Source organism: Meleagris gallopavo, chromosome 1, assembly GCF_905368555.1.
Source record: "Meleagris gallopavo chromosome 1, MGAL_WU_HG_1.1, whole genome shotgun sequence".
NCBI lineage: Eukaryota > Metazoa > Chordata > Aves > Galliformes > Phasianidae > Meleagris > Meleagris gallopavo.
In genome coordinates, this window is record NC_139404.1 from 74,811,288 (window position 1) to 74,824,977 (window position 13,690).

General features: G+C 41.2%; 1 protein-coding gene across 1 annotated transcript; it reads left to right on the top strand.

Annotated features, from left to right (window-relative positions):
- Positions 1 to 4,208: 4,208 nt before the first annotated feature.
- LOC146545425 (C->U-editing enzyme APOBEC-1-like) lies at positions 4,209 to 5,841 on the top strand (the record flags this gene model as incomplete). Its single annotated transcript, XM_085218072.1, is given in 4 exon segments — positions 4,209 to 4,293; positions 4,296 to 4,380; positions 4,382 to 4,458; positions 5,669 to 5,841. Coding segments are annotated over 4 exon segments (420 nt in total), but the record flags the coding sequence as incomplete, so codon positions are not given.
- Between the last annotated feature and the right edge of the window lie 7,849 nt (positions 5,842 to 13,690).

Here is a 13,690-nt window from a genome sequence, read left to right on the forward strand (position 1 = left end):
GGAGGGACAGTGATTTACTAAAATCCAACAAAATCAAACAAAATGAGAGAGTGTGTCTGATACGAGGTCTTACTCTAGTAGACTACAAGGGAAGCACGTGCTTTTCTCCACAGCAAACCGAGCAGGAGAGAGGGGGAGCAGCTGGCATCCTGCCAAGAGCTCCACTTTTCTTCCTCTGGACCTGAAGTCCTCTGAGAATGCCAGTCCTCCCCTCCCCTCCTAGAACCAAAATGCCCAAAAAAGGCAGTCCACAGAACCAGAACATTAACTCTTTAACTCCCACTGCTTTACATGATGTTATGATGTGGGATACTGACAACAAAAATCACAAAACCATGAATTGTATTATGAGTAAACCTCACTGAGGCCTTCTAGTACTTGAAGGGAGCTTACAAAGAGGAGGGAGACCAATTTTTACATGGTCTGATAGTGATAAGACAAGGGGGAATGGCTTTAAACTAAAAGAGAGGATATTTAGGTTAGATGTTAATAATAAATTATTTACTCAGAGGGTGGTGAGACACTAGAACAGGTTTCCCAGAGAAGTTGTGGATGCCCCATCTCTGGAGACATTCAAGGCGAGGTTGGATGGGGCCCTAAGCAGCCTGACCTAATGGGTAGTTTGTAGTTTTCTTAAATTGGCAGTACACAGACTAAACTTCAACAAAATCTGTGTTTTTTCTTTCTATTTAAAAGTGTAGGTATTTTCTGAGAAAACTCCGTTAAGTATAAACATGTAAAGGATTTTCATTTTTACTATCAAATGCTCAAGCAACAGAATCTACGCTTACAACTAACACCAAATTTGCCATTATAAACTTAATTAAGGAGTCAAGTTTTAAGTGGAGGTTGAGACCTAAGGTTCTGTGGCATAAGCCCTGAAGTTTTAGACACATTTGTACTTTATCTTCTTCCTTGGTTTCAGAATTCCACCTACTGATTGTCATAACTTTCCCATAGATTGTTCAGCCAAAGATATAATGCAAAAATGGGAATCAAAGTTCAGTACCTGTAAAATCCTTGAGATTTGTAGAATCTTGGCTGAATCAAACCTTTTCCTTTTTTTTTTTTTCTTTTGGTGTCTGATCTAAATTTCCTTCTTATGTATTCCACTTTCTTTCTTCTTCTTAGCCTAGCTGTACTTCCTATTTTCTTTCATAAGATTTCCCTTTTCTATGACTTCTATCTACATCCAAATTTGTGTGTTTTTTTTTTTGTTTGTTTGTTTGTTTTTGAATGAAATTGTTGACTGTGATGCTGGAATCAGTGCTGTCAGACTTGAGTTTCAAATATTGAGTAATCCAAGAGGTATTTGAGAAAAATTACATGCCATATTCCTCAAGACATACTTGCTCAGTGAGATAATATGTTCTAGTAGACACTGATACTGTAATACTGCCAAGTTGCAGGACTGTCATGTCAAAGTTCATTTCCTGAGAGACATCTGTATGGAGCTCTCTCTCTGACACTTTGTCTAGCTCTCTATTACTTGGAGTAATACAGATGGAGTGTATCCTAGAGTCCCTGTGCAAAGTGTTCTCAAGAATCTCTGAAGTTTCTGGATGATTTTCTGCAGTGACTCTAGTTATATATATATGTATGTATATATAGAACATGGCTCTATTACCACCAAAATGAATATTACCATGAAGGTCTAGGGAACCTGATGGCTAAAGGAGTCATTAATTGATGTCCACTCTGTGTGCCCTTTGCAGTTTATGTTCCTCTAATATGCATGTTTGTTTTTTGGAAATGTGTGAGAGTAGTGGTTATTTTTTTTTCAAAAATCCATTTGCTGGTGTAGGTGAGATACACTCAGATGTTGCCAATAGCTCAGCATTTTACAGTCTTCACATTTATCTCTAACATTACCTTAAGCAACTTCTATAATGAATATAATTGATATTATGAGAAATTGGAAAAAATATTTTCATTATGGCCATTTGAGTAAATATGAGGTTTAGTCAGCATGCACTAGGGAAGTGTTGAATAGTAGTATTGATGGTGAAATATAGTATGACCATAACTGGAACTTCCACTTGAAAGGCTTCAGATGACAGAACTCTGTGTTTCCCCCCTCTGCATTGCCCACTGTAACTGTGGCAGACATCAGTTTTCATTGCTGTTACATTCCTGGCACCATTTATTTGGAAGATTGAGTGGGCTGTGTATGTAATCAAAAATAGATGCAGCATGTCTTAGTTACAGTTTCTCTTGCCTGGGATTAATGGTAATAAAGAGATAAAATTCTATTCTGCACTGCAAAAATCATTCACCTGCTAGTGTATTTAGAATTGAATGAGAACAAAGTCAAACCCTTAAAGAGTGCAAAATTTCAATGTAGTTTTAATGACCAAGTTCAGCTTCCAGGTAGAAATACACCACTTCTGGGTCCCAGAGTAGCAAGACTGCTACTGTGCTGTGCAAGGATTACTTATTGAACTTTTTTATATAAAAGAGATTTGATAAAGGAGTGAAATGGATGAGAACAGGAGGTGCAGAGATTTTGTTTTCTGAGCTACTGTCCCTAGATGGCTGACAATTTTTTTTCTGCACGTCTTGCACTCAGAGTGAACAATAAAGGGTAAGAGACATTGTTCCATTACTATATGCTGCCTGAGCCCCATGGAAATCTCTAGAGACAAAGTTAAAAAGCATTGCCTCTTGTTTTCTTCTCATCACTCTTTTTCCAGATCTTCCTTTCTAATTGTCATGCTTTGACCAGTGCTGATTATCTCAGTGTGGTGACGGCTATTGATGACTCACATCTGTCCAGGAGGTGTTTCACCTTCTTTTCAGTGCTGTGAATATTTCACTAGGGTCACTCTAGGGGAATCATTCTGGGATCTTCATCAAATTCCAGATTAGATGGTTAGACTGTAACATTTTTCAAGCTATTTCTCTGTGACACAGAAGGCTGAGAATGGAAGAAAAGTGTTGGCTGATGTTGAGAACAGGCAATGCACAATACAACCAAACATCCCTAAACACTGGAGTCACAGTGATACTGCTGATACTTTTGTTTCAGATGGAAGATTCAGCCAGATGACTTCAAAATGAACTATTTGCCTGACAGGGTGTTGTACCTTTTCTAAGAACTTAGGTGTAGCACAGGTATTATCTGGAGGAATTGGTTGGGCTCAAAAGGTTATAGTAAGTGGAGTTACAACAGGCTGGTGACTGCTCACTATCGGGGTTCTCCAGGGCTCCATTTTAGGGCCAGTTCACCTTAATGTTTTCATGAATTACTTGGATGCAGCAGTGTTTTGAGCAAGAATGCTGCTGATACTAAATTTGGAGAAGCTGTTGACTTCCTTGAAGGTGGAGAAACTTTTCAGAGAGATCTAAACAGATTAGAGAGCTGGGCAATCACCAAATGCATGAGGTTTTTAATGAGAGCAAGCACCAGATTTTGCAGCTGGAATGGGTGGCTATACATACAATTCTGGCTATACATACGGACTGGGGGATGAGATGCTGAAGAGCAGACCACTTGAAAGAAATCTGGAGATCTTGGTCAACGGCAAGTTGCACATGAGTCAGTGAGTCAGGCAACCAAGAATGCTGACCACAGTTAGTCTTGATGCACTTCCTGGGGTGCATCAAGCATGGCATTGCTAGCTGGTCAAGGGAAGTTACTGTCCCACTCTACGCTGCACTGATGCTGCCTCACTTTGATCACTGTGTTTAGTTTTGGGTGCCACAGTACAAAAAGGACAAAAAATCATTTGAGTGTCCAAAGAAGGACTACAAAGATGGTGCAGGGTCTGGTGGTGAAGATGTATGAGGAATAGTTCAAGTCCCTTGGTTTGTTCAGCCTAGAAAAGAGGAAACTGCAGGGAGACATCATCACAGCCTATGACTTCCTCATGATGAGGAGTGGAGGGGCAGGCACTGATCTCCTCTATCTGGTGACCAGTAACAGTACCTGAGAGAAAGGCATGAAGCTGTGATGAGAGAGGGTCAGGTTGGTTATCAGGAAAAGGTTCTTCACAATAGTGTGGTCAGGCACTAGAACATTCTCTCCAGGAAAGTAACCATGGCACTGAGCTTCCCAGAGTTCAAGAAACGTTCGGACAATGCTCTCAGACATGTTGTATTGTTTTTGAGTGGTCTGTGTGAAGCCAGAAATTGGACTTGATGGTCCTTATGTGTCCCTTCCAACTCAGGTTATTCTGTGATTCTATGATTCTGTGAATTCTACTCAACACATTGAAGTTGACTTCTTGAAAAACTGCTTCAATGGCTTGCCATCAGTTTCTTGCTCCACTGTCTGGGTCCTATCTCCTACCCCCGTGGGAAATACTCTAGAAAAATTCCAGAGTGCCAGAGGAAATACTATAATGTGAACTTGGAAATATACACAGCCAAGTTGCTCAAACCTGGACATTTGTAACTGGCAAGATTTCAGGAACCTGATGATGGAAGGCATCATCATATGTATTGTGAATCTTGAAGGTAACCCAATACTTTTCATCTTTTCATGTGTGTGGATCTAAAGATATGGAACTACCTCCACTATCAGCTGTCATGCTTTGTACTGGGACTGGTACTGGGAAAGACTAGCAAGTGCACAAAAACCACTCCCTTCTGCCTTATTTCTTCCCTGGTACCAGCTGCTGGCTCAGCATGGTCATTTCCTCTTGCAAAATCTGAACAAGGAGACTTATGACATTCTCTAGCCATCCATGCCTCTATTTTATACAGTGTGGAAATCTGACAGTAAGATAGGTCCTGTCTCTCTGAGCATGTATGTGCACATCAGCTTTCTAGCTACACCCAGTAATTGCATTCTTGATAGCTGGAGAAGAGAAGGAGACAAATCTCTAGGAGAGTCTCAGATAATGCATCACAAACTTCAATTGTGTCTTTTTCATTTGTGTTTTTTGTATGTATTGCATGCCTGTTGATGTTTGGTTGTAAAATAATCTAGGGAATTAACTCACAGAAAGGAGTGTACATTGGAAGATATGAATCTCATGCTTGTGTCTGGGTACATTTTATTGTAGTGTACAGTTACAAAAGCTACCAAGTCAAACAAAAACTTTAAGGACATTGATTATTTTGAGGTACTCGTCCCTGTGATTATACCGCCAGAGCACTGACAGAAGCTCTGGCTACTGTATCAACACCAAGATTAATGCGAAGCTGTTAATCTTCATAAATGTTCGTGTTCACATCCCTAATCATAGAGGTAAGTCAGACTGATTCATGAATGAAGCAAGTTTATTGTCTTACTTGGAGTAGCTGTGATCAAGCTCAAGGTGCTAAAAGATATGTCTGAACAGCCCTGTTTGCATGTTCTGCTTCTCTTTTCAGTACATCCCGAAGAAGCAGCCTACCATTCATATTCCTTCTCCCTTGGCAAAGTTTCTTTGGCCTTAAGCTCTTTCGTGATATGGGTTGCCTAAGCCACCTTAGTGATCTTTGTGTCTGGTAATTCCCCTTTTTAGACATGTAGCTATTTCTATAGTTTTGGTTCCCCTTTCCACTAACTTATTTGTGCAATTACAGGTCATTGTTGTCTCTTTGCATGAATACCTTCAGATGATTATCTTTCTCCTGACCTTTACAGTTATCTTACTGAGAAAGGACTGACTTACTGATACTTTAAAGAAAGAATGTGGCATGCCTTTCCGCTAGAGTGACTGTATATTTCTTTTCTCAGATTACAATTATTGGTGGAAAAAATTGGTTGCATGCCAACATGGAGAAGATGGTTATTGGCCCCTGAGCTTCACTTCATACATCTTTCTCCACTGGGTAGAGCTCTGTCATATAATTTTGGTTAATAGCCAGTTTGAAGAAAATACTGAGAGCAAAAATAATATGAAGTCTTAGGCAAATTTAATTTGGTTCATCGCAATGATGTTAACAATGATGTTAGAAACTGTAGTAGGAAAATTAGGCGTGGGTTTGGTGCTGTAGAAACAAGAGAGCTGAATGGCAAGATATTACCAATGACTATGCTGATACTTTGTACCTTTCCTCATAGCCAGGAACAGAGAAGTGAGGTAGAAATTCTCGAAACTTTATACTAAGTATAGGGTACATTATTTCCACATTTTACGTTACAATATGTTAGCTTGCATTTTACTGAAATTACTTGAACCCAAAAGCAAGGAAAACTAGTTCTTGTTTGATCTATTTGCTGTATGTAAGTTATGTAAGAGAGGGACTAACAGAAACAGCTGGACAGCAAAAACAGTGGGAGAGGTGCAGAGAACTGCATAATACAGACAGAGATTTAAAGTGTAGACGAAGAAAGCTATTTATAAGAAACTGTTTCTGCTATTTCTGACTGAGGAAAAATTAAACATTACACTTCATTTCAATTTCATTCATCCTAAAATTTACACAGGTCTTTAAATATCTCAGGACTCAACCTTTCTAATTCTAACTGTCCGAATAAGATATTGAAGTGACAGAATATGTAGTCAGTGACATGCAGTCGGTCAGCTAAGCTTATCTCTCAAAGTAGTTAATGCATTGTAAGTGTTTGGGAGATATTTTCCCTTGTCTTTGAGCCTTCCTCAGTGTCTTCGTATCTGAGTGTAAATAGTTTAGTAGATCACACACAAACGATGTCATGGTTTTGTAGCTTGTTATTCGTATTCCACTTCATAGCATCATGTAGCATACTGGGAGTTAAAGAGTTAATGCTGTAGTTCTGTGGATTGTTGATAGTTTCAGGTACCTGGTTCTCAGAAGAGAAGAGTGAACTACAGCTCCCAGAAGACTTCATTATTCTGTTTCTGTTTTCCGTTCAGAGGAAAAGACAAAATGACTGGAAGTCACAAGACTATCTCTTTGCTCGCTGGCAGGTCAGAGTAAGAACTTCAGTTTCCAGAAACTCTCTCTCTCATTTTATTTATTAGCTTCAATCCCAATTAACTTGTATTTTGCTACTACAATTAGTAAACTAAGTTTGTTTTCCTCCTCAGATTGTTGCTGCTACTTTTTTTTCCCACTTTTGTTCCTTTCCCTTTCTTTCCCTTTTTGGGCCTGTGGGCTTGTGGGCCTGCTGTCCCCCTGTCACAGAAACAGATCTAGAGATAGAAACCATGACAGATAAATAGCATGGTGCTAACCAGGCAGCTGGACAGAACTATCTGCCACGTGCCTGTGTGTTAATAGCAATCAGCAGAAGATTTAGCACAGTTCCATAGGCAGCCACACAAGATGAATATGGCCTTCAGGTCTTGGTTTCAAATAACCCATGCCTATCTGTGCCCCCAGCAACCTTACTGTGGACTCCTGGTGGCTGGGAAGCCTCTATTGAGGCATTCATGTTGAATGTAAAATGCCTACTCAATTCACTGTTTCAGCCAAACTTAAGCCAGCCATAAAAAGGTGAATGGGTCTTCTTACCAGTGTATCTAACTAGTCAGTAACTCCACACAGAAGAAATGGAAGGCGTATGTCCTCAGTCCAGACCCATTATAGAATCATAGAATCATAGAATTGCTTGGATTGGAAGGGACCCCAAGGATCAGCAATCTCCAACTCCTCTGCCACAGACAGGGCCACAAACCTCCAGATCTGGTACTAGTCCTGATCTTGAATGCCTCCAGGGACAGAGCATCCACAACCTCTCTAGGCATCCTGTTCCAGCACCTCCCCACTCTCTCTGTAAAGAACTTCCCCCTGACATCCGATCTAAACCTTCCCTTCTTGAGCTTAAAACCATTCCCCCTTGTCCTATGCTGTCTACCCTAGTAAAAAATTGATTCCCCTCCTGTTTATAGGCTCCCTTTTAAATACTGGAAAGCTGCAGTGCAGTTTTCTCACAGCTTTCTCTTCTCCAGGTCGCACAAGCCCAACTCCCTCATCCTGTCTTCATAGGGGGGGAGTTCCGGCCCTCTGATCATCTTCATAGCTCTCCTCTGGACCATCTCCAACAGCTCCACATCTTTTCTGTTCTGGAGTCCCCAGACCTGGACACAGTACTCCAGATGAGACCTCATGGGGGAAGAGTAGAGAGGGAAAATCACCTGACTGTCCCTGCTGGTCACCCCTCTTCTGATGGAGCCCATCCCTCATGTGCCTTTACATGCCTTCTAGGAGGATCTGTTCCATGATCTTCCCAGGCACAGAGGTGAGGCTCACCGGTCTGTAGTTCCCTGGGTCCTCCTTCCTCCCTTTCTTGTAAATGGGAGTGACATTTCCTTCTTAACAGTCCCTGGGGACTCCATCTGACAACCACGACTTTTCAAAAATATGATGAAGAGCAGCTGAGCAACCACATCAGCCAGCTCCTTTAGGACCCTGGGATGCATATCATCTGGCCCCGTACACTTGTATACCTTCAGTCTCATGAGATGGTCTTGCTCTACCTTACCAGGGAGCAGGGAGGACTGGGGGGGGGGAGAGGGAGGGAAGCGAATTTACTCCCCCAGTTTCAACCAAGAGATTCAGATATGCAAGCTTCAGGGACATGAGAAATACAAGAATTCTGTCTGCCAGTGAAGACCTAGGCAAAAAACCCCTCATTTATTACCTCAGCCTTCTCCATATCTGTTGCAACCAGTTCTCCTTTCTCATTTACCAAAGGAGGTATGATCTCTTTGGTCTGCCTCTTCTGGCTAAAGTACCTAAAATATCTATAGAATCCCTTCTTTTTCTTTTAACATCCCTTGCCAAGTTCAGTTCCATCTGTGCCTTGGCTTTCCTAATCCCCTCTGCAAATCTGGACATCATCCCTGTATTCTTCTCAGGTTACATGCCTTTGTTTCCACAGCCTGTGCAAGCCCTTCTTTTCCCTCAAGTCTGACCAGCAAGTTCTTGTCAAGACACACCAGTTTCCTGCCTCCCCGGCCTGCTTTGTTATTCTGAGGGACAGAGAGCCCACATGTTCTCAGAAAGGCATCCTTAAAAAGTAGGCAGCTTTCTTCCATTCCTTTGTCTCCAAGGACAGCTTCCCAGGAGGTCTTATCCAACAATTCCTTAAATAGACTAAAGTTCACTCTCTCAAAATTCAGGGTCCTAATCCTACTCTTTGGCATGTCCACATTCCTTGAGATCCTTGAGATTATACTAATTGTGCTCAAAGTTCAGATGTATCTCACTGACTTTTGCTATTGACAGCTTACACTGTCCTTGGGGCAATCCAAGACTGTCTGATCACAGAAGTATAATGAGGAGAGTGAGTTCCAGACACATACTCCTGGAAAATACAGTCCCTAGCATCACATTCTGCGTTCCCTCACAGAGGAAGAGCACAGAAACCAAAGGAGTACCACTGCAGTAGTCATGGAGCTGGAGCACTTGCCCCAGAAGGAGAGGCTGAGAGAAGTGTATTTGTTCCACATAAAGAAGGTTAAATGGAATCTAATTGCAGTTTTTCCACTGCATGAAGGCAGAGACTGAGCCAGAGTCTTCTTAAAGCTGCACAGAAGGAAAGTAAGGCAACAAACACAAACTAGAGCAAGAGAAATTTCTACTGGAAAAAGCCTCCCCCTGACACTGATACTGTACTGTAACCTAGAAAAACTATCAGATCTTTGTCCATGGAGATACTGAGAACTTTCCCAGGAAAGGTTCTGAACTGCGCGACATAGTTTTGCCACACTGTAAACACAGTATTGGGATAAAGACATTTAGAGACATTTCTGAATAAAGTAGCTGTGTTTCTGCAGGATATAGCCCCGTTTCCTCTAGTTTCAGTTAAGCAATCAGTTACCTTTTAATTGCTTCTGTTTCTGAGTGGTCTGCCTTTCTAGCAAGAGTTTAATTGCTTGGTAAATTCTGAGGTGTTACTCTGTTGTATGTACTCCGTTGCATGTGTCCTGTGGCCCAAGGCTGATTCTCTGATGTTCTGATGGTGGAACTATAAAATATGTAAAATCCGTGGCTAGTAGAAAATGGAAACCCTTCACTAAAAAGTTTCAAGAAAATCTTCAACACCTGAAGACTTATTCTTGTCTCTTGCAAAATTCCTCAAGCATCATAAGAGTTTTGATCGCAGGTTAGCTTAGCACAGGCCTGCTGTCTTGACACTGCCCAACGCTAAATAAAAACGCCGACTCCACCTTCTTCACACCTTTTTCTTCAGGTATTCATATACAGTAATCAGATCCATTTGGGATTTAGCTTTCTGAACTTGAATGATTGGACTTGAATCACCATGTATTCCTCCCATGTTACCCATCCTTACTTTCAATCTCTATATTCTTTGTTTTTGTTTTCGAGTTTGACTAGGAACTCCTTGTTCATCCACAGAGGCATGCTGGCATTTTCATCTGGCAACATCTTTGTTAAGATGCAGAGCTCTTTTGCTTGGAAGAGGTGATCCTTGAATATTAACCACCTTTCTTTATAAACCTCCAGGGCCTTATCCCATGGAACTGTTCCGAGTAGAGATTTGAAGAAGTCTGCTCTCCTGAGACCAAGGTTGTGAGATTGCTTTTTACTCTCTTCTCTGCCTTCAGGATAATGAATTTCACCATCATATGGTCACTGCAGACAAGGCTGCTTTTAACCTTCAAATTTCCAACAAAATCTTCATTGGTGATGAATATAAGGTCTGGCAGAGTGCTTTCTCTGTCACTTGGAGGAGGAAGTTATCTTCAGCGCATTCCAAGAACATTCTGAATCACTCAACTTCCTCTATTGTTGTTTATCCAATCACATTGTTCTACACGACCTGTATTCCAATAGAGTATATATCACCACAGAGTTGATCCTTATTCTATAACACAAACATGATGATCAGCTCCAAATGAATTGCTTTTCCTGCAGTATCATCTAAGGATGAGTACAAAGCCAGATATAAATCCTGCAGCTTTGCTTCTGGCAATCAAAGCCCATTTCAGTGCTAATATTACAATGAAATTCTTTTCTTGCAGTCAAGACAGGGGAAGAATGTCTTTAGAGCTGACAGAAGGGTTATTCTTGACACACCTTATTCTTGCTCTGAACTTCAACTAACACTCAGATATTTGGCCCCAGGCTAGAGAGAATTGGATGAGGGTGGGAAGGTGGCAAAGGGAGAAGAGCGCTTGTCAAGACATACAGCAGAATAAAAGAAGACAAAATGACTGTGAAGGCAGAAGGAAATGAAAACACTTTGGGCTTCTTGGTTTATCACACAGCTGGTTGCAATAGTATGATTATCTTCCAATTGTGAGTGTTGTGGTTAAGTGTGCTCTGCAAGCAGCTAAGCACCATTTGCTCACTCCCTTGTCTGGGAGACAGAACCAGAAAAAAGGTAGAATGCCTGGGCTGGGAGAAGGACAGCTTGACAGGAAAGAAAAGGGGGAGGGATGGAAAGGGAGGAGAAGAAAAACAAATGAATACACAAAACAAACGATTTACAATTGGCATGGTTTCCATGACAAGGGGGCAAAGGGACCCACAGATTCATGCCTCAAGGAGGGTGGGGGGAAGGGAAAAGGCAAGGAGACAGGCCTGGACAAAGAAAATAGTGGCAACGAGCCAAAGGAAAAAAAAATCAATTTACAAAATATAGTAGTGGAATGTGAGATAATACAGTATAATACAATACGATTGAAATTGATGCTAATAAATCAAATAAAATGCGAGACAGATTTCTGAAACTGAAGTCCTTATTGTAACGGCTGAATGCAAAGTGGCCAGGGAGCTAAAGAAAGACAAGTCTTGTGACTTGTCCGTTTTATCTTTCCCTCCAAATGGAAAACAGAAACAGAAAAAAGAGATCTTCAGGGAGTTGTAGTTCATTATTCTTTTCTGAGAAGGGGGAGACTGGAATTCATGAAATGTATCAACAATCTATGGAACTGCAACATTAGCTCTTTAACACTTGCAGCACTGCATGATGTTATGGTGTGAAATACTGATGAAAAACTGTAAAACTATGACATTCCACCCCTTATTCCACATCACCACATCATACTTAATATGTACAAACTATAATTAATATGCATTAAGCACACACACATACACATATATATACGTACATGCAATTACTGGCTGCACTTCCCCAGCATTAAATTATCTTGTGGTACACACTGAATATCCCCATTTTTCTGTATTACCCACCAGGTGGACCCAGGTTCCTGAGCAAAAACAGTTCCACTGAAATGTTTGCCTTTGCCTGAAGCTGGAAGGACCCAAACCACTTTTCCCAGCAAGCTCTTTACATGTATTAGAGGGACTTTATCTCCCTCTACAGTATACAGGGAACTGGACTGTGTTGGACCATTTCGATACATAGATCCTCGAGTACTGACCAACCAGGTGGCTTCTGCTAAATGCTTTTCCCAATGCTTAAATGTTCCACCACCCATTGCTTTCAACATGGTTTTTGACAACCCACTGTATTGTTCAATTTTACCAGAAGCTGGTGCATGATAGGGGATATGATAAATCCATTATATGCCATGATCTTTGTCCCAAGTATTTACGAGAGAATTTTTAAAATGAGTCCCATTATCTGACTCCGTTCTTCCTGGAGGGCCATGTCATCACAGAACTTGTTTTTCAAGACCTAATATAGTGTTTTGCGTGGTGGCATGAGGTATAAGTATATATTTCAAGCCAGTGGTAGCCTCCACCATGGTAAGTACGTAACGCTTACCATTGCGGGCTTGTGGCAAAGTGATTTAACCAACCTGCCATACCCCTCCATGTTTATACTTTTGCTATTGCCCTTCCTCCCAGAGAAGTTTCAAGCTCTTGGCTTGTTTAATTGCGGTGCATGTGTCACAGTCATGAATAACCTGTGCAGTAGTGTCCGTAGTTAAGTCCATCCCTCGTTCTCTAGCCCACTTACATGTTGCATCTCTTCCTTGATGGCCCGATCTCTCGTGGACCCACTGAGCTAGAAATGACTCACCCCTGTGTTGCCAGTCCAGATTTATTTGAGCCACTTCAATTTTGGCAGCTTGATCTACCTATTCATGATTTTGTTCCTCAACAGCTTGACTCCTGGGCATACGGGCATCTACATGATGCCTTTACAATCATATTCTCTATGTGGGCAGCAAAGTCTTTCCACAGTTTAGCAGCCCAAATACGTTTAGACCTTCTTTGCCAGTATTTTGTTCCCACTGCTGTAACAACCACCATATAGGGCATTTGCCACCATCCATGAGTCAGTGTAAAGATAAAGCATTGGCCACCTCTCCCTTTCAGCATCATCTAAGGCCATTCAGACAGCCCTTACCTCTGCATATTGTCTTGATTCTCCTTTTCCTTTGGTAGCCTCTGCAATTTATCTTATAAGGCTCCATACAAAGGCTTTCCATCTTCGATCCTTCTCCACATGATCCATCAGCGAACAGGGCATATTTCTTTTCATTTTCTCACAGTTCATTGTATGATGGGGCCTCTTTAGCAGATGTTACTTCTTCTCCTGGTGATGTTCCAAATTTTTTACCTTCAGGCCAGTCCATGATTACTTCTAAGATTCCTGGACAACTGAGGTTCTGCCATGGTTTTATGATTTTTGTTATTAGTATTCCACATCATCATATCATGTAGTGCACTGGGAGTCTCGGAAGAGAAGAAATGTACTACAACTCCCAGAAAACTTTGCTGTTCCGTTTCCATTTTCTGGTCAGTGGAAAAGATAAAACTGACTGAAAGTCACTTTTTGATCCCTGATGAATCAGAGTAAGAACCTGGGTTTTCGGAAGATCTCTTATTTTATTTGATTTATTAGTTTCAATCCCAATTAACTTTTATTTCTGCTATTATAATTAGTAAA